Consider the following 22,991-nt stretch of genomic DNA (forward strand, 5'->3'; position numbering starts at 1 on the left):
TCCGCCCGTAACTGGATAAAGCTTTGTGGGAGATGAATAAACCTCCCCTCGCGCACAAAAAAAGAGCACGGAACAGCTGATTGAACGCGGTTTCCTAATTCCTGCGTGGGTCTTAACGCGGGGATAAAGCCGCGTACTTGAACCGGGGCCGCTTCAGACGCCGTTTTCACGCACGGAGCGTCCGTCGGGCTTTGTTCGTGAGGGAACCTGATCCCCATCAGCTGGGCTCGTCCGCACGAAGAAGCGAAAGTAGAGATTTCACAGCTCGCCTGGCGAAAAGGACGATGTCCAAACCTAATTACTCGGGCACGTATCATATGGTGGAGCAGGAGAACATGGACGCGTACCTCGCAGCGTTGGGTAAGACGCCGTGTTTCAGCCACTAACGAACGCTGGGCCTTCGTTGCCCTGTGTTTTAAACATGCATTTAGTGCCGTAAGGCCGCGTTGAAGCAACGTTCACTCGTCCTTTTCATCCGCAGCAGCACATTAGCCTGATGAAACCACTACCTTGTCCTTTGGGTGACCCCAGAACCCCCACTCACTCACACAGAGGCCGTATTCAGTCTTCGAGACCCAACAAAGAACCGCTGAGGGTGTGCTTGTGTTCAGTTTCTCCCCTTTTCTGGCTTTTCTCAGACATTAATTTTGCCCTGAGGACAATCGTGTGCCTCCTGAAGCCCACCAAAGAGATCACCCACGACCCGGGCTCGGGCGCCATGCGGATCCGCACCCTCACCACCTTCAAGAACTTCGACATGGACTTCACCATCGGGGAAGAGTTCACCGAGGACCTGGGGCCCGTGGACGGACGCACTTGTCAGGTGTGTGCGTTTGCCCGTGCTGAACGAACACAGTGACCTGCTCGGACCCGTGGACAGACGTTTGCGTGTCCCTCATTTGTTGCACAAGTCTGCATTGTTTGTTTAATCCGGAGCGTCTGAGGGGAGTGGACCCACCTGCCGCTGGGCTTTCTGGTGGCGTAACCTGCTTAAATCACTGTGTGTGTGTGTGTGTGTGTGTGTGTGTGTGTGTGTGTGTGTGTGTGTGTGTGTGTGTGTGTGTGTGTGTGTGTGTGTGTGTGTGTGTGTGTGTGAGAGAGAGAGAGAGAGAGTCTGACAATGAGAGTGTGATGAATTTAAAACGTTGTCAGAGTCCGTTGACTTGCAGCAAACGGACTGAACTGAGCACTATACATAGCAACCAATGCACTCTTCACTCTCCTGCAGACCACAGTGAGCTGGGAAGGAGACAAGCTGATCTGCATACAGCGAGGAGAGAAGGCGGGTCGAGGCTGGACACACTGGCTGGAGGGTGACAAGCTGCATCTGGTAAGGATGCATGGAGGCAGTGCAGCTGCGTGGGAGAGGGGGGAAATTGACGCACGCTCGGATTAAAGCTGCAGATGTGATGCAAATAGGACAGGGGAACCACAGGAGCTGCAACGGGTTCAGTTTTGGGTTTTGAGCTTGTGGTGCTGTGTTCTGGCTCGGTGGCTAAAAAGTCTCATCCAGGCGTTAATGCTCCTGTAGCACAATGCTAATTTAGCGACCCGCACGCCGAGGAGTTGTTTTCTGCCTTCTTCTGAATGTGAATGTTTCATCTGGTGGATCGGCAAACAGTTCTTCCAGTGACGTGCAGGGATTTTCAGGCCTTTTATCTTGTTTGTGTGATCTCCCAGATGAATTCAGACACATTCCACCTGTATGTTGCAACCACGGCAACGATAATGGACAGAAAACAATAGGGGTGAGGGTGAGGGCTTCCAAGACGCCCCCTGCTGTGGTGTGTGTGTGTGTGTGTGTGTGTGTGTGTGTGTGTGTGTGTGTGTGTGTGTGTGTGTGTGTGTGTGTGTGTGTGTGTGTGTGTGTGTGTGTGTGTGTGTGTGTGTGTGTGTGTGTGTGTGTGTGTGTGTGTGTGTGTGTGTGTGTGTGTGACAAAGAAGGTCAAGCACCAAAGTGGCACAAGAGTCTTAACTGTACGTTTTGATAATGTGCTATAGTTCATGACCGAGGGAGAGTGTTAGACCCAGAAAGGTTCAGATTATGGATTATCTGTCAGTGCTAATTAAGATTTGAAACAACCAGTATTGTTTGCGCTAAATAGCTCACAGGACTTGCTTGTGTTTGGGACAAAACGGTGCATTGTTGGTGCAGCGAATTGGGAAAGAAATGCCAGCGAGGATCAGGCTTTGGATTTTAGAGGCTCCACACTAGAGGAGAAGGGAGCAGCAGCAGACTAATGATGAGCAGATGGGGGGGGGTGGAGAGGGTGGAGGAGGAGGGGGAGAAAGAGGGGACTGGGTTCAAATGGGAGAGAAGTAGATGGTGAAAGAGCTGAAGATGGATTCCAAAGTCAAAGTAGACGTAAAGGGGGAGGTGGGCAGTGATGGCGGTTTGGATCCAGTCCCAGACTTGTCCGTCATTTCATTTCTTCTTTGTGCCAACTCGCATTGATTACCACTATTCATTTACACTACCTTTGTGTTTCTTCCCTCCTCTATGGTTTTCATCCTCTGCAGGAGATGAGAGCTGAAGGCGTGGTGGCCAAGCAAGTCTTCAAGAAGGCAAAGTGAAAGTCGCTGCAAATGTGCATTTCAAGAGCAGCACCCCTTTTATTTTAAATAGAAAAATATTCAAAGGTTTATAGGATTTTTATTATGATCATGAATAGTTACATCAGAACAAGACTAAGAATCTGTTAAATACTGATTTACAGTCTTGGCTGTCTCTGTCACGGTACTGATGATGTGAAGAGCAAATTGACCGTGTAAACATTCCCAGCAAACTGCAACATATTGCACATCTGTCTTCATCATGTTATAAACAAATCCTACATCAGTGACGTGTCACAGCTGCTTCCTGAACACGCTGCGTTACACTGTGTGTCTGTTAATGGGGGGGATCGCTCCTGAATGTCTCAGTAAAGAAATATTTAAATTCATTGTGTAGTTTAATAGATGGTAATAATAATAATAATAATAATAATTATTATTATTATTATTATTCTTTTGCATCTCAACAGTTTTTTTTATTTATTTACAGTTCTCAAGCTGATCAGATGGTGCAACAATATAAGTTAAATAGCAAATCCTACAAATCACAAAAACTCAAGTTTACATAAAAAACATTATTTTATGTGGTCAACAAAGTGTAAAAACAAGAAAAAGTCAGTGTCTCAACATTCCTCAGCCCATTTGATCTCACTAAAAATATATTAAACAGCTGTAAATATATAGACAAGTATAAAAGTGTTATAACAACGGATAAGGCACTGCACATGCAGTGTAATACACAACAACAGGATAAATCTGCTACTAGTTTTTACTTTGAAAGCAACTGGGCTCAGCTTTGTGCTGCCTTCACTTGTAAAGCTTCTATCTAAGTAACACTGCTCCAGCAATATGTTCCTCACGTCTTTACTCTTTGGCTGTTCCATTTACTTAAATGCTACGCAGGCATGTGACACATCCTAGGATGAAGTTCCGTAGACGCCCTGCAGGGGGCACCACAGCACCGTCCCATTCCTTTCGTAGAACGTATGCATACAGGGTTTGTAAAACGTTTTAGGTCGTCTCTGTGCGGGAGCTGGACTCTACGGGTGCGTTTCCCAACATCAACAACGTTATGTCCCGCACCACTCGTCCTCCTGTGGCTCGGACGGGGTCCGGAGGAAGTGGCCGGGGCAGTATCCCGTGCCTTTATTGGTGTAGGTCGCTTCAGCAAACGAAACGGAGGCCTTCAGTGGAGTGATGGGAAGGCTGCTGTCAATGCTGCAACTCACCAGCTCTTCATCTGGGAATGTAAAATGAAGGATGGAGCTGAAACACTGGGTTTGAACTCCAAGCTCCGTAGCGTCCTTGAATCTCACACGCAGTCTCAATTTTATCTCTAGGCCTCTACTTACACAGACGCATTCAGGGATTCGTTACCTTGGGTTAGCGGCTGCTTGAATTCTGCGCAGCTCTCTTGGCAGCAACAGATCTCCTTCGGGTCTGGTAGCGACAGGTCCAGTGACGTGGCCGGTAAAGTCAGGTCCAGTGGCTTAACCAGAGTAACGGGGTGACTGGTGCTGCCTGTGACACAATAAAAGCCCACAAACAAAACAAACGTTCAGCAATGGCAATGACGCCCGGACTGCAACGACAACGACCTGCCGCCAGGTGGCGCCGCGTGGGCTACAGAGGCGCGCGTGCGGTGCCTTTAATAGCTCGGTTGTGTTTCTGATAAAATCTTGCACACACTCGCTTATTGTTAACTTGAAAGGAGGTTTTAAAAGGTTTGCGCTTTCATGTTTCATTGACAAACAGGCCACAGTCCAATATGAGTCACAGCAATAGTAATAGATTCCAATGGTGTTACATTGTCAGAGCAGAAAAGAAATTTTATATACAAAAGTTTCGATCCTCCCACAGTTTGATCTACTCGTCTGTCACCCATTCACTGCACAATAGCTGACTACAGCAATTCATTCCTTAATAAAACTACCAGGTCTACAAAAAAGTACAGAGAAAGACCAAAGAAACCACCAAACAAAATGAAGTATTGCACAATATTGTTATGTTTTGCAAACGACCGTGAACACCTACGGGGAGCAGGACCCTAAATGCCTCATGGGCTTTTCATATCATTTGTGTGAGCTGATTCCTTATTTGTATAAATATTGATTGTCAAAAAAACTCCATTGGAAACTCCACATTCCACGAATCTATGAAGAGATGAACTACAGGACGCCCGTTCTCGTCAAAAATGTCAGTTTTGAAGCTTTCACACCATTTTCTAGTTGCATAATCACTGGCGACGTCACTACTTTAACTACTCATCTTACGACGAGAAAGGTTTTTCCTTCAGACTGATATAAAAACATAACTCGCACTGCACTGATAAAATCGTTTTTCTCCCACATTATACCAGTAAATCTGATTCAGTATCCGCAAAAATTATGTATTCAGTCAAACGTCACCTAAATAATTTATCCTTTGTAACAAAGCCATTTTTTCTGTTTCAGCGCTTGTGTAATAATGAGAAAAAAAATTGGAGATAAAAATTTCAAACTCTTAGAAAATATAAGGGAAACTAGCTGCTTGGCACGAAACTACTAATAATATGACCTTTAGTAATGTGCGAAAGAAAGAATCCTTTGAAGTTGTTGCACGGTAATAAACGTGTTGGGATCTTATCGCTGTTAATCAGAGATGCAAGCGTTTTATCGGTCACACTGATCATTCCGAACAGCGTCCCCGGTGACGAACACGATTCGCTCTGGCAGCACGTTTGACACGAAACCCAGTTCTAGGGGAAGTGCCGGATCTTCTCTCTCTCCCTCTCTCTCGCTCTCTCTCTGTGATCAGCGTTTCATCTGTAAATCCCAACACCGAGACGCCGCTTCGCGGGAAATCCAGTCAGTGTCAATGAAATGACAACATAGGATTGGGCAAAACAATGGCTGATGGGACGACCTCGCTTACGTAGGCCCCGTTTCTTAGTATGAGTAAGATCGAGTCAAGTGTGCGTCACATTGTACCGAGTAACTGTGTCAGGCTGAATATATACAGGATGTGGTTTCCCCACTCAGACTGTAAAACTTTTATAACTCATCGAACATCATGTTCCTCATTTAACCCTCGCATATTATACCTCATATACGTATTTAGCAAATACGAGTAATCATTCTACATTTTCTGCACATAACTCCAGACGAGTTAGTGCGCATGCGTAGAAGCGCAGGTTTACAGGTTCGCTTTACTTTGCTCAGAGCGTCTTCACTGTAAAGGAAACAGTAGGAGGATCTGCTCATCAGCGATAAGTGGTGACCTTAAACTGTACGACTTCAAAGCGAGCGCGGCGGCTCAGGAGGCGCGCTCGCGCACTTCTCGGACCCCCCGTCGCGAGGGCTTTGCGAAGAAAAGCGCGTCACGCTGCGACGAAGCGCGCCCACGGCGGTGACGTGTGCCTCGCGCCGTACCTGCCCGGCGTGCTCCGCGTTTAGCCTTCCTGTAGATGACAACAGCAAGCAGGAGGATCGCAGTCACCACGAGTCCCGCCCACAGCCCCGCGGGCAGCTCCCACCCACACGGGCCGACCTCTGCACAACACACATAGACACACAGACACGGGGGAGGGGGGTCAGAGGAGGCAGAGCGTGCGATTAGTAAACACTATACGGTAAAAGCCAGTAGGAAGGATTTTCAGGTTTACTTTCAACTAAAGCGAAAAACTAAGAATGAAAATCAATTAAATGCAATTTCAGGTGATACAGTCATAGCAGTAATTTTTAGCTGGGTGGAATATTCGTGTGTTTTTAGTCCTCATGCATTCTCTGTCATCAAGCTGATGTCCACCATGTGTTTAACAAAGCATTTAGCAGCTCAACACCGCCTCTACAATGACTTTATTAATAACCGTGCCGCAGTGATGTTAAATGGTGGCACTGGTAAGAAGCGCTGCCACCGTGTCGTGCGGTTGGAATAGTTTTTCCTTCCGCCTCGCGTTTCCAGATTTAACTGTGTCACAGGTGAATTTTCCCACACGTTAGAGCCGTAGTAGAAAAACCTACGTGTACTAAACACGCTTGATGTGTTTCACTACTTGTGTGGCTGCATTGAACTGATTCTCTCACTCCAGTGTAGACTGGGTGAACGCGAGTGGAGCCTTTAAACATACACAAATGTGACAGTGATGCAGTGTTGTACATGTAAAATATAACAACATAAAAACGCCCTGGAAATAGTCTATTGACTTGTAATGTTTTTTATAATAGAAATAAAAAAAACTCTGTCTCATCTACTTTGTACTGGTCTGATTGTGACGTCTTTCATTGTCTAATTCTCAAACCTTCCTAGTTTTGTTAGCATATCTTATAATTGTCATCAGTGCTTCACAGACCTGAGCTTGCGTTTTACCCACTCACTCAAAGCTGAATCAGTGAAGACTGATTTACCCCAGCATCATCCGATGGGGCGCGATTAACCATTACACGAAGAGGCCGCTTGTGTTAAAATGAGTATTAGATATAGTAGAGATATGGCTCTAAAGAGCTACACAGGAGTGGAGAGGGGAAAGTCCCTTTAACAGAAGAACCGGGATCGGGTTGTGGTTGTGGGAGTCTGAATTAGCTCCTGAGGTTAGAGCGGATTCCTCACAATCAGCGGCCACTGCAACCGCGGGCCTTAAGAGACGGCTTCCTCTGAAAATGACTACACGAGCGAAAACAGGCGGATGCGCTGCCGATCCACAAGGCGACGACCCACCGACTTCCTGTGACGGGCCCGCGATAGAATCGCTTCTCATGCGTTGCGCAACTGTGTCGCCTGTGGAGGTGAAACCGTTTCAGATGTGAGCAGATGACTCAAACGGGAAACATACTAGGATGGCGGTCACGGCACACGGCGTCGGCTGTGGAGGTTCCCGCAGTCTTCAGCTCCTTCCCAGTGTCCTCGCACCTGAAACACACGCGAGCGGCGGGTGAGCTGCGGGACGCGCCGCCGGCTTCGAAGCGGCCGCGGCGTCTCTCCGTACCTCACGTGCGGCCGACACGCGGAGCTCCAGTCCGTCACGTTGCTGTACGTCCCGGCGCGGCACGGCTCGCAGACCGTGTCGCTGGTGCGCGTGGCTGCGGGGAGGACGGAGGGGAGTTATTTGCGTGCACCCCCCCCCCGCGCGTTGCTGCTAAAGTGGAAGCGCGCGTCACCTTTCACCCTGACGCCTTCGCCCGCGGAGCAGCTTCTCACCGGCTGGCAGTGGTCGCATTTGACGTTGCCGCAGTAGAATCCGTCCGTGCAGCCGCACACCGTGTTGTGCGCCGCCGCGCAGTTCTTCACAATCTGCAGGTTTTTGTCTGAACGCAGCAGAGGGGGAAACAAGCATCCGATCAGTCCTGTGCGCGTGCGTCACTTAGCTTTAGAGAGCACCTGCACCACTTCCGAACAATGAGCCAGTTTTCTCCTGCTCAAACTATTTCTCCCGAGAAAAAACATTTTATGGCACCACAGTCTATTTAAAGTGAAGGGAAATGAAGCCATGCAGGTGTAAGTTTGATTTACGATGCCTGGAAATTCTTTTCCAGGTGAAGTGGACTCCAGCAGTCTCCTTCAGGTGTCCTGTCTTCATATTCATTAATAATATGGAGCAACAAGGTCAATCAAGACTTCTCCAATAAATCTCCTACTGCAAATCACTAAACACCCTCCAGTTTCTGTTTCCATTAACAGATTAACAGTGTCAGTGGCTAAATGCAGCGCATCACACCGGGTCGGGGCCGAGAGCAGGTGTTGCATGTGTGAACGCAGAGCTTCTCACCGGATCTGCAGTCGTCGCAGATCTGGCAGGACTTCAATCCGTTCTCCGTGGCCGTGTACTGTCCGGGTTTACACGTGGCGCACTCATTTGGCGCGGTGCCGTTGCACAACCTGACCAGGTATTGACCTGAAGGGCGACAGACACGAGCGGCGTGAACACAAAGACACAGCGAGCGGCGTCGGGTCCACGGAGCGCTCGTGGAAGCGCTGCTCAGTGGACCTGTGAGGCGTTCACTGACCTGCAGGACAGAGACCGCACCGGTTCTTCTCGTCGGTCATCGTGGCCCGTGGAGCTGCTGGTTCCAGTCGGTCCGGTCCTAAAGTACAGAGGCGTAGCAGCCGTGTGTCCCTCCGCGCGTCCTCGTCCTCGTGAGCTCAACTCACAACACGTTCATTTGTTCCGCTCGCTCTGCGCTCGGGTTCGGGTTCTCCTGTCGCTGTCTCCGACTACAGATGTTTCCTCCGTCTCTGTCTTACCCACCTCTCATGGCTTTTCTCATCCTACACAGTGGAAAACCCCAGTGACCCTCTGCTGTTTCCTCCCTGCCTCTCTCTCTCTCTCTCTGTCTCTCCCTCCCTCTCTCTCTCTCTCTCTCTCTTTCGTTAATTTCCTTCCTGTCCTAACCCTCTCACTGCGAACTACGCTGTGAGTGTGTGTGCGTGTGTGTGCGTGTGTGTGTGTCTGTGTGTGTGTGTGTGTGTTTCCGTGAGTGCAGCTCTACAGTAAAGGCTCTTTTCTTGTTCAGCAACGGCATCGAGCGCAGCAGCACAATACACATTTCCTCTCTGGCTCCCTACACCCTTCCTTTCACTCCATCACCATTGTTTCTCCCTCCCAGACTATTAACTACAGGCGATCTGCAGAGTTCTTGGCTCAGTGTGTCTTCCTGAGCTTACCTACAGTACAGCCCCCCCTTCTGTGACACACAAAAGAACTCTACAAACAGATGTGTAAATGCTTACGGGTGCAAAACACGGTGAGACAGGAAGGTGGAGGGCAGCTGGTTAAAGATGGAACGTAAATTCATAAGAAAAGGGGAAGGAGGAAACTAATGGGATCATTTTGTTAGAATTAAGGTTAGTTTTAGAGCTGTGTCGTTACTGACTACTGTCTGTCTCTGTATCTCTTCATATGATTTTCGTCTCGTCTTCGTTTTTTTCTAGATTTCTTCCTCATTTTTTTAGTAGCAAAAAGGAAGTTGAGGAGCTTCAGTTCACCATCAGTCACAGTCTCTCTCTCTGTCTGTGTTGTCAGGACTCTGGCGTCCAGCTTCGTGGGTGCGTTTACTTTCAGCTTCACAGAACCGAAAATCAAACCAAAGGTCGTATTTTTTTGGGATGATTCAAATGAGCAGCGGTTCATTTCTGCCATAAATCAGCGTTACAGGGTCAGTGCTCTTGTATAAGTTAAGGCTGGTTGGCGACTTCCACTGTCACATGTTTTCATGATCGTCTAGACTGTGATGACTGGATCTGATGACTGAGACATCAGGCCCGTCACGGCTGCTCCGTGTGACGATCAAACACACTGCACAGGTACAACTAAGATGAGGCATTGGTGCTTCACGTGAAAGAAAAAGGAAGGACAGAACTAAAACATGAAGTGAAACAGAAAATAGAGGAAGCGTCAACAGGGGATGGGTGGAGGAGAAGGGAGGCAAAGGAGGAGAAGTGCCCGGGAATCTGTGATGTGAATTAACATTTTAACTAAGATGATGATGGTAAATTGAATGAACTATGAATTTAGTTGAGCAAAGGACTGATTGAGAGACTGAGTCACTGAGGCTTCTGTAGCATCGAGCATCACAGAGCCACAAGAGGAAGTTCAGTCAGAGATGTTGCAACCCAGGATTTAACGAGCACAGGTCCTTCCTGACGCTGCCTGCGGTCTGTGGGACTGCTTCACGTAAAGAAAGCAAACCAAGACCACTTTCCTGTTTAGCAGTCTCAGGGCGGGACGCGGGGTAAACCAGTAGAGGCTGCTGTCTGTCAGACACAAAGAGACAGACGGCAGCTTCCTCGCATCAATCCACCTCATAATAGCTTCTCTAAAGACAACACAAACCAAGTCCCGCTTTCTTTTTTAAGTTATCCTCAAAATCAGAGCAAAGCTCAAATGTTTCTTTTTTTGTTTTATTTTGAAGGTGTCTCTAATAATAAAATAATAATTAAAATAATAAAATCTAGTCCAGGTGCCACCGAGCAGCCCTTTACACACACAGTGAATGACCTGGACTGACATCTGACATTGATTTGTGCTCAACTTTTTTACCAACATGTGTTTAAGCAATAACGGCACACAGCGCCCTCTGCTGGTACAACCAGGAAGCTTTCTTGGTTAAGTTTTAAAAGATAACATAAAATAAGAAAAACCTTTTATAGTGGGACTATTAAATGTTTTTCTTGTTTTTCAGTGGGGAAATTACTTATGTGGGTTTTCCCGGTAGATACATTCATACATAAATACATACATACATACATAAGGCTATTTGAGCTAAAACTGTGAGAGGATTGCAAAACTACTCTCTGTCGGCCAAAACTTTCTATTTAATCACAGTCTGTTGTTACCACAGTTCCACTAAAGTCTTAGAAATGCTTACGGGTACGAAACATGGTGCAGGAGGAGGGTGGTGAGCAGAGAACGAGAGAAGGAAATTAATAAGAAAAGCGGAAGGAGGGACATTAATACAGTTTATTTGACTGGAGATTTCATGGGGTCAAGATGTTAAAATTGAGGTGGGTTCAGCCTTTTCATCATAAGCGTTAACTTCAGGTTCTACGTGTTTTCTCGACGTTCTGTGCCTGAACTTTCATGTTTTCCGTGCTCCTTCCCTCTCTCGTCCTGTCAGTCTCCTGCTCCTCCTCTTCTCCCGCCCGGCCTCCTCGGTGCTGCTGGGATGGGTGGAGTCTCCAGGTTATCCCAACGGATACAAGTCCCCCGATGATCTAAACTGGACCAGGTGCGCCCCCAAAGGTCACACGCTGTCCATCAGGCTGGTCCACCTGGACCTGGAGGACAGCCGGGACTGTGAAAACGATGGAGTGAAGGTCGGGAGTTCAGATGAAGCGTATGTATTACTGCTGTGATGCTGTGATTATGCCACATAACTAGTTCTCCCAATGTTCCTTTAGGTCTTTTCAGATGGAAACCTCATTTCTGTTCTGTGTGGCAAAAAGGAATTTGAGGAGCTTCAGTCCAGCGTCAACCCCCAGCTCGTCTCCGCTTCGGGCGGCTGCCTCTCGCTCTTTTTCTATTCCGACTTCTCCAACACTAAGCGACACACCGGCTTCAGGGGCTTTTACACTGTGCAAGGTGAGAAACGCGTCGTTCACAACTGTGTAAAAGAAGCTCCGATACTGTTCCTGGCTGATGTTAAACATAACAGCTTTAACGGGTCCGTTTCGTGATCTCAGACTACGACGAATGTGAGGATGACGCAGACAGCGGATGCACCCAGTTCTGCCACAATTTCATCGGCGGGTACAAATGCTCGTGTCGTCATGGTTACCACCTGGACGCAAACAAGCGCACTTGCACAGGTACGAGGCCCCTCCCGAACACCGAACAGATGAAACCAACTGACGAGAAGGAAGCAAAGGCAAAACATGAAGTGAAAACTGGAAAAAAGGGGAAGCAGAAGCGGACGCGTGGGGGGAGGGGGGAAGCGAGCCGCAACCTGATTAATGATGCTCTCTGTTTTCTGACAGTGAGCTGTTCTGAGGATCTGTCCGGGAGGAACGAAGGCAACGTGTCCAGTCCGTCCTGGCCCGGTCCGTATGCGGAGAACGCCAACTGCCAGCACACCCTGTCTGTGGAGGCCCACCTGCAGCTGGAGCTGCACTTCACGGGGGTTTTCGACGTGGAGCAAAGCACTGATGGCCAGTGCATAGACGCACTGAGGGTAGGGAGTTTCACCGCCTAGCACAGATCACACACACACGCACACACACACACGCACACACACACACGCACACACACACACGCACACACACACACACACACACACACACACACACACACACACACACACACACACACACGCGTGTGAGACTGGCTGCGTTGTTCTGCAGGTGGAGACGCCCTCCAGGACTCTGGGACCGTTCTGTGGTCACTCGCCTCCCCCGTCTCCCTTCCTCACCCACTCACACCACGTCAAAATACGCTTCACCTCTGACGGATACGGCACAAACAAAGGCTTCAGCCTCCGCTTCCAGACCAGAGGTAAAGCAGCCTCCTCTGAGGAACGCTGGGACTGAAGCGTCTTCTATTCAGTACAGTATTAGTACAGTAGTGTACTAATACATTAGTACAGTAGTGTACTAATACTGCACAAATGTATTCACTATTGATCTTTCTACTTTTCCAGACAAAGTCTGTCCGACAGAGGCAACTGCACACTCCACCCTGAGTCCCCACAAACCAGAATACCAGCAGGGAGACAAAGCGACTGTAACCTGTGACCTTGGCTTTGTTGCCAATAGCGTGAGTGCTGAGAGAATCAGAAGCTTTAATTGCTCCCTGTATTTAAATAAATGTTTGATTCATTAATTAAACTCTGCTTTTGCAAAGTAGCTCATCAGCATGTTGACACAGTATGAAACCACCTGCCAGAGCACAGGCGTGTGGGCGCCCCTCTACCCGTGTAACCGTGAGTCTGAGCCCAACTAAGCTAAATGCTAAGCTAAAGCTTTGTTTTCCAATGTCTTCATCGTGTCCTCTTGGTTTCGTGGCAGCGGTGGATTGTGGTTCTCCTGATGTCCCAAAGGACGCTGTTCTTCAATTGGTGGATTCAGAAAACGCACACACTGAGTACAAAGACCGGGTCCAGTTTAACTGCAGCTCCGATTACTACACGCTGGAAGGAGATGGTGAATACAGCGTTCCCAGTGCTCTTCTTCTTTACAGAAATCAGATGCCAAATACCCATTTGGTTTCCCAATCTTTCAGACACATACACTTGCAGCGCCGATGGTGAGTGGGTGTCAGACAACGGCAGGACAGAGATGCCAAAGTGCACTCCAGGTACTGTGGGACTTTAATGGGAGTCTTCCCAGTCGTTTACGTGGAGATCTTTAACCCCCGGGTGGTCTTTTGTGTTTTTCAGTTTGCGGCATGACTAAAGGAAGCGCAGCTCTGGGGAAGATCTTGGGAGGCGTGAACGCACGGCTGGGAGAAATACCCTGGCATCTTTTGATAAAGGTGCCGAAGAGGGGAGGAGCGACGCTGATCGGGGACCGATGGGCCGTGACAGCGGCACATGTGGTGGAGGGGGTGGGGGAGACCTCACTGGTGCTGTACGGTGGACTGGTCGATGGAAGGACCGCAGAAGCGCAGTCACGGCCACCCAGTGTGACCGCCATGCACAGTGAACGCATCATCATCCACCCCGGATACAGCCAGAACATCCCTGACAACCAGCGCACCACTTACGACAACGACATCGCTCTCATCAGATTCAGGTCCAGGGTGGATTTCGGGCCAAACCTGCGTCCTGCTTGCCTCCCAGCGCGGAACAGCGACTTGATGGAAAGCGAACAAGGCACAGTTTCTGGATGGGGTTTGACAGAAGTTCGTAGTGATAGAAACAGGCTGGTCACATCTCACATGCAAAAATACGCCGATATCGGGGTCTTTTCCCGCGCAGAGTGTGAGAATACGCCTTCAAACCCGGCCAAAAAGCGCATGAGCTACACTCACAACATGTTCTGTGCCGGAAAAGAAGGGAAGGACAGCTGCCAGCAGGACAGCGGGGGGCCGTTCACCACACCGGTGCTCTCTGCGAGGGGGGGCCCTTATTCTCTGATGGGCATCGTGTCCTGGGGACCCCCCTGTGGTGAGAGGAAGTACAAGGGCTACTACACCAAGGTGAAGAATTATGTTGACTGGATTAAAGAGACAATAAATAAAGTGGAAACATCTCAGGGATAGGGAATGTGTTGCTGTTACTGCTAACCACGATCATCCATCTCAGGAATGATTTAAATCAATAAAATAATCACCCTGTTCTGTACCAGAAGTCATGAAAACAGTGTGCAGGCGATTTTACACATATCTTTTCTATTAAAGGAACTGTTTGCAAATGATTGAATAAAATGATCTGTTTTTTTCTAACTACGTCAGATATGATTTAAAAACAACATTTAGCTGATCAGTAGGTCCTAGTTTGATCCGGCCTCTAAAATTGAAAGTCAAGCGCTGGTTTGGTTTTGCCAAGACAAACAAGCCGCTTTCCTGGCATTAACGCAGCATGTTGCTAAACACGACAGACTCTGTGACGTTAAGGTTTCACCCCAACGCGGGGCATTTGCTCCAGCGGCACGGAGCGCTTCACAGACAGTACAGGCGCATTCACCCCAGAGATGGACTGGACCCTCTGTATCCTCTGGTGAGTCAAGTGAAAAATGGAACTCATTTTGTTGCCAGTCCTCAGAATTTTCTCCATGTTCTGACCTGTTTCAAATTTTATGTTGCATGTTTCAGCAGTTTTCTACATTCTTTGTTTCTTCCTATACAGACATTTTATAAATAACACGTTTTAAAGGGTTGTTGAGGGATTTTTCTGTCGCTGTGTCATAAAGTCGTTGCAGTATTATGCGTCATCCGCTGTTGCATTGATCAAGTCACTGTGTTTATTCATATCTGTTTGCATCAACTTTGGACTTTCACGTCAGATGAATACTGGCTGGTAAACAGATCGAACTATCTCTGTTTGTGCACCAGCTTCCTCTGTGTCTCAGTGGGTCAGAGCCAGGATCAGTCGGATGCAGAGCCTGCGATGTACGGGGAGGTCCATTCCCCCGACTATCCCCAGCCCTACGCTCCCAACCTGCAGGTGCAGTGGGAGCTCAGCGTGCCCGAGGGCTTCCACATCCGACTGACCTTCACACACATGGATATCGAAGCGTCTGCAGGCTGCTACTACGACGCCCTCAAAGTCCGTGTCACAATTCAATACACGAGACCTAAACTAATCAAGATGAACTTCATTATAAAGTTCAATTTTCTCCGTTATTGCAGGTTCTGTACAATGGAAAAGTCCTGGGAAGGTATTGTGGTCGTGAGAATTCTGCTGATGGGCATCACCCGGGCAACCACCCTATCTTGTCTCCAGGCAACAGGCTCACCCTCATGTTCCAGACAGATAGCAACAACCCAGAGCGCCACCAAAACTTGGGCTTCTTCGCTCACTACCAGGCCATAGGTACAGTAGCACCAGCACCATCCGCGCTCTGTGCCTTCCCTCTGTCTCCACTAACGATATCTGTTCCCATCATCAGACATGGACGAGTGCTCTGCACCCGCACCAGCAGATGGCTCAGGTCCACTCTGCTCCCAGATCTGCCTCAACACGCTTGGCTCCTACCAGTGCTCCTGCCGTCACGGCTTCGAGCTCAGGCCCGACGAGCGCACGTGTGTGTGTGAGTGCCGGGCTCATCCCTGTGCTGACTCAAATGAGTTCTTCATCGGCGTGATTCTGACATTTCCTCTGATCCAGTATCCTGCGGCGGCGGGATCTTTGACGAGCCCCAGGGACACCTGCTGAGTCCAGGCTTCCCTCAGTCTCCGCCCCACGGCGTGACCTGCGAATACGTGATTTCCGTAGAAAGCGGTTTCACGGTCACCCTCAACTTCTCCGACACCTTCCACATCGAGAGTTTGGACACCGAGCACGGCCGAAGCTGCCCCCACCACTGGCTGCAGGTGAGTAAAGGCAGCGTCCCTCTGGCCACACCTGGAGACGTCCCGCTGCGCTATAACGACCTGCTACTCATGTCCTTAAAGGTGACCGTTCCTGGCTCCGAACCCAGGAAGCTGTGCGGCCCAAAAAGTCCAGGTCTGATATCCACAAACTCCAACACCGTCCGCTTGGAGTACCACACGGACGACGAAGGCCTGAGCAAAGGCTGGAGCCTGGACTACAGCACAGACAGTGAGAGGGCACCGGGGGGAGCTGCTTGCAGCTGCCAGGGTCATGGGTTCACGGTGCGTGTTCCTCACAGGGGTGAGCTGTTCGCTGCCTGGACGTGTGACCAACGGCAGGGTCACCCCCACGATGCACGAATACTTCTACCGAGACTACATCTTCATAAAGTGTGACCCTGGATACAAGCTGATGATGGTGAGACTCGACTTTTGCGTTTATTTAATAATTGAATTTTGGGGACGTTCCATAGTTTCTCTTGTATTTTTCAGGCCGGTCGGGAGATTAGGAGTTTTTCTGCCATGTGCCAAAGCAACGGGCAGTGGCACCTGCCTCTGCCTGAATGCCACAGTACTCAACCTTCAGTCTCACACAGCTCTTCATGAATAGAAACTCTCCGTCATTATGCTTCTTTGTGTATCAGCAGCTGTATAATAACAATGTCTTCTTGCTTTGTTCTCTGGCAGTAATTGATTGTGGAGAGCCTGAACCTTTGCTGAATGGAGGGGTGACTTTCCTGTCAGGCATCCAGAATCAGTACCTCTCTGTTGTTCAGTACCACTGCAATGAACCGTATTACACTCTGTTTGGGGGCAGAAATGGTGAGATATGGCTGAGGGGCCTTTTCCCCCCATCCAACAGTTGAATTACATCGTAGCTGCATCTGTGGTGACGCAACTGTGCCCTCTGCCTTCCAGTTAAGTTCACCTGTGAAGCAGACAGAAAGTGGAGGTCCAACACTGATGTTGTTGTGAGTCCAACGTGCCTTCCAGGTACCAACTTTGATTCCACGTGTGAAAACCTACATCATGTTGCAGTTTAGCTATTCTGACTTGCGAATCTATGTCTTGTTCAGTTTGTGGTCAGCCAACAGCACATGTCAAAGACTTTCAGAGGATCATAGGGGGCAAAAATGCTCCAAAGAACACCATTCCCTGGCAAGTGATGCTGAGTATAGATGGAGGACGAGGAGGAGGCATGGTGATTGCAGACCGCTGGATCCTGACTGCAGCTCATGTTCTATCAAAGGAGAGAGTGGAAGCACCAGTAAATACAATACGAGTAAGTACACTGTTAAAGCTGCAGCCTGAATTGGGTTTTTACACTGGACACATGTTTATTCTTTCATGTTGATTTTCAGATATTCATGGGAAGTAATAATGCAAGGACTGACCTGGGTCCTGCTGTGAATGCCTTCTCTATCCATCTTCACCCTCAATACAACACCTCAGACGACATGAACTACGACAACGACATTGCTTTGATCAAACTTCAAGACCCCATCACGTTTCACGCTGCAGTGATGCCAATATGTCTGCCAGCAGATGGCGCCGCATACGACGATGGTGTAATGGGGTAAAGAAACTTGGAGACGTGGCTTTGCCTTTGTTGATGTACTTACACTCACTGGGTCTACGTCTTCTTTCAGGCTGGTGTCAGGCTTTGGCCTTGACATAATCGGTGACAAAAGTGTTTTAACAAACAAGCTGAAGTATGTGCCTGTGCCTCTGGTGAACCAGGAGACATGCATTGATTCAATCACATCGAAGAAGAACGAGATGGGAGAAAATAGGGTACCAAACCTGACAAATAACATGTTTTGTGCTGGGTTCCCTGAAGGGGGGAAGGATTCCTGCAAAGGAGACAGTGGAGGTCCCTTCGCCCTGACTAAGAATGGAAGCTTCTGGGCTGCTGGGGTTGTCAGCTGGGGCGTCGACTGTGGGAAGCCGGGAACTTATGGAGTCTACACAAAAGTTGTTAATTACCTGGACTGGATTAATAAAACCATGCGGGAGAACTAAAATAAACAATAATTGCTAAGGTTATGAGCTCAATAATAAAACAAGAAAAAAGAAAATCTAAAACTGTACTAAGCTTTAAATAAAGTTACATATTCAGATTCATGTGTGTGTTTGTTTTCTCACTAACCTTCTTGTAGCAGTAAGTTAGTTCATGTGCTTATGATGTATTAGTTACTCTTCTTTGTGTACACAATATGAAAGATGCTCACTTATTTATTCCTTTCTGTAATACCTTTACTCTCAGCTCATGTGTGTGAACATGGTGCAATTCAGCACCAAATATTAAACTTTGAATTACATGTAGATACAGTTACGATATGACTTTATTAATCCTGCAATGGGGAAAAAACCTTTAGTTGTCTCATAGTGCAGAATGTTGCTAACAACACACCTTAGTCATAGTATAGTATAGAATCTGCAATAAAATTACTTCAGATTTGATGTGGTGGCAGCACAGGTCACCATATGAAAGATGCCCTGTTTGGGATTTGAACACATGTACTCCGCCTGCAAAAAGCACATTTAACCATTAAACCACTGGAGCAGTAAAGGTCCTATTTAAACCAACTTTGTCAGGTTAAACTGCGAAAAGAGACTGCTGCAGCCTGTTTGATGTATTGAATCAATAAAGTGCGATAGTATAGTGCGCCATGAAAAAGTGTCACCAATAAAATGCCTTAAAATAGTATGTTGTGAAAAAAGTATGAAAAAAGGGAGAAAGAAATGAAAAGATGATGTCAAAAACATGTCCTATCATAAAGCTGGTTAAGCCTTTTCAAGCCAAGAAAATCTCACCGTTTTTTACCTGTTTACTGATGACGGAGATAATCCTTAATGAAATGACACAAGTTCACAGAAATGAGAAGTATTCGTTCTTGAAGTTTTGTTGGTAAAGTTCCTTTTTGAGATTTGTTTTGTAAAAAATTTTTCTTTGTTTAGATTTATTTTAGAAAGATTTTTTTTGCTCATTGTTTCATTTTAAACCCGCTACACAAACACGCACTGACACTTTTAAAAATAACTTCCATGGGATTGGAACCCACAGCTTTACTTTTTTTATGCTGTAGCTGCTTGTGTTTGATGTCTGTTGCCACTGCACCAACTTCAGTGCTGACAACCAAGCAGAAAAAGAGTCTGTCGGATGCTGACATCCATTCACTTGCAGCTAAAGTAGATTTTACAAGGTGATACATGTCAACGGAAGAACAAAATGGACGTGAGCTGCCTCCTGCTCACACTCACTGCAGGAGCCACACACCATCATCAGCCCAAAGCCGACTGACCTTTTATGTGTGTGGCTAATGTGTGGTGTCTCTAACTCAGGAGCAGGGTTTCCAAATGAAATTGACGAAATCCTACGCTCAAAAACTACGCTCACTGCATCTTTAAATCATATAGCAGTGCATTTAAACACATTAATACCTAAAAACCATACCTAATTTTAGTATTGCAGTACTTACAGTGAGATTTTGCTTCATCTCTTCAGACAGGTGCAATCCATGTTTTAAGCTTAGACTCACTCTCCTACTCCTTTGTGGACGTTTTTTTATATTTTCCCCAGTTTGGCATTTTGATGTTCTTTTTAATAACCCCTCAGGGTAATTGCTAGTGGCAAAATGCCCGCCGTTGGTGGGCACTGGGTAGGTGGCAGGTGACGTTTTGAAATCAGAACACAATGTTCAAATACTATTAAATCCCGCCCAACTAAACAAAAACCTGCCCAAATTATTTATACCCGCCCAATACATCTTTTTCCCACACAACACTATAAAAAGTAGACCAATCTGGCAACACTGCTCAGGAGGTAAAGTTGCTACTATGCACAAGTGAGGGTTCAAGTCTCACTTTCAGCTAAAGCTCTATGCCTGAGCTTTGATGCTGTTTTCTTGGCAAAACCTTAATATATTTTTGTTGCAAAAGGATCAAATGTGCTGAAAAACACACAACATGTCTCATTCATAAAATAGAATGAAATCTGTGATAAAACTACTTTTTATTTTACAGTAGGTGATGTGATTCTGCCTGTGAACAGATTCACCACTGAGCCATGGGACCAGTCTGGACCTCAATTTTACCTCCTCTGTGGCATGACTGATGTATCCCCAGGTGTAAAGAAATAATTCCTCAGTTTTATTTATTTTTATCCTCTCCAAATTCTGTACAGGAGATTTGGGAATGAAAGAAAAGATGTTGATGTTGGACGGTTCTGGACTGCTTGGGTTGTCTCTGTCTTAGTTTCGTTTACAAATGAAGAAGCTGATTCTTTCTCCAGGCAACAGGCTGACACTCATATTCCAAACAAGTGACTCCACCTCGGAGCAACAGCGGCACGTTGGTTTCTCTGGTGCCTACGAGGCAGTGGGTAGGTCTGCTCACCTCCCACGAACACCACACTGAGCTCATCCACACAGTAATAACGTTTTGCAGATGTTGAACGTTGGACTCTTCCCTTTAGGGTTTTGCAGTAAGTGTGTGTTTGACATACCCGAGGGACGTGTGTTAAGTCCAGGATACCCTCACCCCACTCCTCCCTCCGTTTCCTGCAACTACATCATCTCTGTGAAGCCCGGATTCACTGTCACCCTCAACTTCACCGACAAATTCCACATCTACAGCGTTGACACTGAGCAAGGTCCCAGCTGCTCGCATCACTGGCTGAAGGTACCAGTGAAGGCCTTGATGCAGAAGCCTTTAGATAAAACCTGAACTTTCTTCTCCGCCTCCTCCTTCCAGGTGATAGTCCCAGGCAGAGAGCCCACAAAGCTGTGCGGTGCCAAGCGTCCAGGTGTGATATCCACCGACTCCAACATCGTCCGGCTGGAATATCACACCGATGAACACGGCCTGAGCAACGGATGGAGCCTGGACTACAGCACACGCAGTGAGATGTGAACTGACTCTGCTTGGTCGCTAGCAGGAGAAGTAATAAACAAACATGTAGACGTGACGAGTCTGGTTGTCATGTTGCCTCCAGAGGTTCAGTGCTCACAACCAGGAGACGTGGTAAATGGCAGAGTCAATCCCATCTTAACAGAGTATTTCCACGGAGACCGCGCCCACGTGACCTGTGACCCAGGATACAGACTGATGACGGTGCGTCCTTACACTTACTAAATAAGCAAATCATTTAGGAGGTTTTCCACATTTAGAACTGAGTGTCCTTTTGTTTCAGAATTGCCAAAACCTCAACACATTTTCAGCCCAGTGTCAAATCAACGGGCAGTGGGACCGTCCGATGCCAGAATGCCAAAGCACTTGTATTCTGAGAGCAAATAATTTCTGAACACATATGACATTTACTGTTTGGAATCAGTTTGTCTCAACTTGACCTTTTGTTCTCCTGCAGTAATTGATTGTGGTGAACCTGAACCTTTGCTGAATGGAGGTGTGACCCTCCTGTCGGGTTTTCAGAATCAACACTGTTCTGTAATTCAGTATCATTGTAATGAGCCTTTTTACTCGCTCTCTGGGGGCGGAAACGGTGAGATAATAATATTATTATTATTACTACTACTACTACTACTACTAATAATAATAATAATAATAATAATAATAAAAAATTCGTTAACATCTGCTATTTAGTTACATTCACCTGTGAAGCTAATGGAAAATGGAAATCCAGTCACAAAAGTGATGTCACTCCAACATGCATACCAGGTAGATCTGCTGCAGTCACATCCTTTTATTTCTGAAATCCTTTAAACCTAAATGCTGAAACTGCCTAAACCTGACTTATTTCCATTTTTTCAAGTTTGTGGTCAGCCAACAGAACGCATCTACATCTTTGAGAGGATCATCGGAGGCAGCAATGCCCCAAAGAACACCATTCCCTGGCAAGTGATGCTGAGTATAGATGGAGGACGAGGAGGAGGCATGGTGATTGCAGACCGCTGGATCCTGACTGCAGCTAGTATTCTATCAAATCAGGGAGTGGAAGCACCAGTAAATACAATACGAGTAAGTACACCGGTAAATTTGCAGCCTAAACTGAGTTTTTACACTGGACACATGTTCATTCTTAGATGTTGATTTTCAGATATTCATGGGAGGTAATAATGCAAGGACTGACCTGGTTCCTCATGTGAATGTCTCCTCTATCCATCTTCACCCTCAATACAACAACCCACACAACTTAAACTACGACAATGACATTGCTTTGATCAAACTTCAAGACCCCATCACGTTTCACGCTAGAGTGATGCCAATATGTCTTCCAGCAGATGGCGCCGCATACAACGATGGTGTAATGGGGTAAAGAAATATCTTGGAGACCTGGCTTTGCCTTTGTTGATGTACTTACACTCACTGTGTCTACATCTTCTTTCAGGCTGGTGTCAGGCTTTGGCCTTGACATAATCAGTGACAGAAGTATTTTAACAAACAAGCTGAAGTATGTGCCTGTGCCTCTGGTGAACCAGGAGACATGCATTGCTTCAATCACATTGAAGAAAGAGGAGATGGGAGAAAATAGGGTACCAAACCTGACAAATAACATGTTTTGTGCTGGGTTCCCTGAAGGCGGGAAGGATTCCTGCACAGGAGACAGTGGAGGTCCCTTGGCCCTGATTGAGAATGGACACTTCTGGGCTGCTGGGGTTGTCAGCTGGGGCGTCGACTGTGGGAAGCCGGGAACATATGGAGTCTACACAAAAGTTGTTAACTACCTGGACTGGATTAATAAAACCATGCGGGAGAACTGAAATGGTTATCTTTAGCACTAACTTTGGATAGCTTGATGGAAAAGAAATAGTGAAAGGCTGAAAACAGAACTTTGAGTATAACATCAACACAACACTATTTTTTTGCTTCTGTAATGAGTCAACATTTGAACAAATTGGATGTTGTGTTGATATAAAACACTGATAATTACACTTTTGTTCCTTGTTCTTCCTGAAGTTTCATCTTGAGCTATAGTTGTTTTGATTTTGTTTTTTAGTGGTACATCAATGTTTGTGTGTTTCCTCCTTTTGAG

At 47.1% G+C, this 22,991-nt stretch overlaps 5 protein-coding genes across 5 annotated transcripts; 4 read left to right on the plus strand and 1 right to left on the minus strand.

Moving 5' to 3' along the window:
- Positions 1-11: 11 nt before the first annotated feature.
- On the plus strand, positions 12-2,839 carry rbp5 (retinol binding protein 1a, cellular). Its single transcript, XM_029129096.3, has 4 exons — positions 12-360; positions 639-823; positions 1,229-1,330; positions 2,521-2,839. The coding sequence occupies exons 1-4, from the start codon at positions 285-287 to the stop codon at positions 2,572-2,574; spliced, it is 417 nt and encodes a 138-aa protein (XP_028984929.1). The 5' UTR covers positions 12-284; the 3' UTR covers positions 2,575-2,839.
- LOC114842952 (tumor necrosis factor receptor superfamily member 5) lies at positions 2,634-8,843 on the minus strand. The gene is made up of 8 exons (XM_029129064.3): positions 8,535-8,843; positions 8,297-8,422; positions 7,689-7,835; positions 7,517-7,610; positions 7,364-7,440; positions 5,964-6,083; positions 3,931-4,074; positions 2,634-3,793 (listed from the first exon to the last, which is right to left on the minus strand). The coding sequence occupies exons 1-8, from the start codon at positions 8,572-8,574 to the stop codon at positions 3,624-3,626; spliced, it is 918 nt and encodes a 305-aa protein (XP_028984897.1). The 5' UTR covers positions 8,575-8,843; the 3' UTR covers positions 2,634-3,623.
- Positions 8,844-10,876: 2,033 nt separating this feature from the next.
- LOC114842913 (calcium-dependent serine proteinase-like) lies at positions 10,877-14,379 on the plus strand. The gene is made up of 11 exons (XM_029128968.3): positions 10,877-11,031; positions 11,145-11,343; positions 11,428-11,608; positions 11,710-11,835; positions 12,004-12,197; positions 12,367-12,517; positions 12,663-12,778; positions 12,869-12,944; positions 13,030-13,164; positions 13,244-13,318; positions 13,401-14,379. The coding sequence occupies exons 1-11, from the start codon at positions 11,018-11,020 to the stop codon at positions 14,222-14,224; spliced, it is 2,091 nt and encodes a 696-aa protein (XP_028984801.1). The 5' UTR covers positions 10,877-11,017; the 3' UTR covers positions 14,225-14,379.
- Positions 14,380-14,526: 147 nt separating this feature from the next.
- LOC114842912 (complement C1r subcomponent-like) lies at positions 14,527-18,117 on the plus strand. Its single transcript, XM_029128967.3, has 13 exons — positions 14,527-14,681; positions 15,017-15,230; positions 15,314-15,497; positions 15,574-15,714; positions 15,792-15,997; positions 16,079-16,226; positions 16,297-16,415; positions 16,490-16,568; positions 16,685-16,819; positions 16,916-16,990; positions 17,074-17,279; positions 17,359-17,573; positions 17,647-18,117. Exons 1-13 carry the CDS (start codon positions 14,656-14,658, stop codon positions 18,017-18,019), a joined length of 2,121 nt encoding a protein of 706 aa, XP_028984800.1. The 5' UTR covers positions 14,527-14,655; the 3' UTR covers positions 18,020-18,117.
- Positions 18,118-20,266: 2,149 nt separating this feature from the next.
- Positions 20,267-22,871, plus strand: LOC114843081 (complement C1r subcomponent-like). Its single transcript, XM_029129303.3, has 10 exons — positions 20,267-20,381; positions 20,475-20,680; positions 20,753-20,900; positions 20,994-21,112; positions 21,192-21,276; positions 21,366-21,500; positions 21,602-21,676; positions 21,771-21,976; positions 22,056-22,270; positions 22,347-22,871. Exons 1-10 carry the CDS (start codon positions 20,267-20,269, stop codon positions 22,717-22,719), a joined length of 1,677 nt encoding a protein of 558 aa, XP_028985136.1. The 3' UTR covers positions 22,720-22,871.
- Positions 22,872-22,991: the final 120 nt, after the last annotated feature.

This window comes from Betta splendens, chromosome 16, assembly GCF_900634795.4.
Source record: "Betta splendens chromosome 16, fBetSpl5.4, whole genome shotgun sequence".
Taxonomy (NCBI): Eukaryota; Metazoa; Chordata; class Actinopteri; order Anabantiformes; family Osphronemidae; genus Betta; species Betta splendens.

Bases quoted from the DNA above. Each gene is read 5' to 3' on its own strand.
- rbp5 (XM_029129096.3), top strand. From the start codon at position 285: ATGTCCAAACCTAATTACTCGGGCACGTATCATATGGTGGAGCAGGAG. The intron at 824-1,228 runs GTGTGTGCGTTT...ACTCTCCTGCAG, and splicing joins TGGACGGACGCACTTGTCAG to ACCACAGTGAGCTGGGAAGG. The intron at 1,331-2,520 runs GTAAGGATGCAT...CATCCTCTGCAG, and splicing joins AGGGTGACAAGCTGCATCTG to GAGATGAGAGCTGAAGGCGT.
- LOC114842952 (XM_029129064.3), bottom strand. From the start codon at position 8,574: ATGACCGACGAGAAGAACCGGTGCGGTCTCTGTCCTGCAG. The intron at 7,441-7,516 runs GTACGGAGAGAC...CGTGTGTTTCAG, and splicing joins GCGTGTCGGCCGCACGTGAG to GTGCGAGGACACTGGGAAGG. The intron at 3,794-3,930 runs GTAACGAATCCC...TTACATTCCCAG, and splicing joins CAAGCAGCCGCTAACCCAAG to ATGAAGAGCTGGTGAGTTGC.
- LOC114842913 (XM_029128968.3), top strand. The intron at 12,779-12,868 runs GTGAGTGCTGAG...TTTGCAAAGTAG, and splicing joins TTGGCTTTGTTGCCAATAGC to CTCATCAGCATGTTGACACA. The intron at 13,319-13,400 runs GTACTGTGGGAC...TGTGTTTTTCAG, and splicing joins GATGCCAAAGTGCACTCCAG to TTTGCGGCATGACTAAAGGA.
- LOC114842912 (XM_029128967.3), top strand. From the start codon at position 14,656: ATGGACTGGACCCTCTGTATCCTCTG. The intron at 15,715-15,791 runs GTGAGTGCCGGG...CCTCTGATCCAG, and splicing joins CGACGAGCGCACGTGTGTGT to TATCCTGCGGCGGCGGGATC. The intron at 16,820-16,915 runs GTGAGATATGGC...TCTGCCTTCCAG, and splicing joins TCTGTTTGGGGGCAGAAATG to TTAAGTTCACCTGTGAAGCA.
- LOC114843081 (XM_029129303.3), top strand. From the start codon at position 20,267: ATGAAGAAGCTGATTCTTTCTCCAGGCAACAGGCTGACACTCATATTC. The intron at 20,382-20,474 runs GTAGGTCTGCTC...TCTTCCCTTTAG, and splicing joins TGGTGCCTACGAGGCAGTGG to GGTTTTGCAGTAAGTGTGTG. The intron at 21,501-21,601 runs GTGAGATAATAA...TCTGCTATTTAG, and splicing joins GCTCTCTGGGGGCGGAAACG to TTACATTCACCTGTGAAGCT.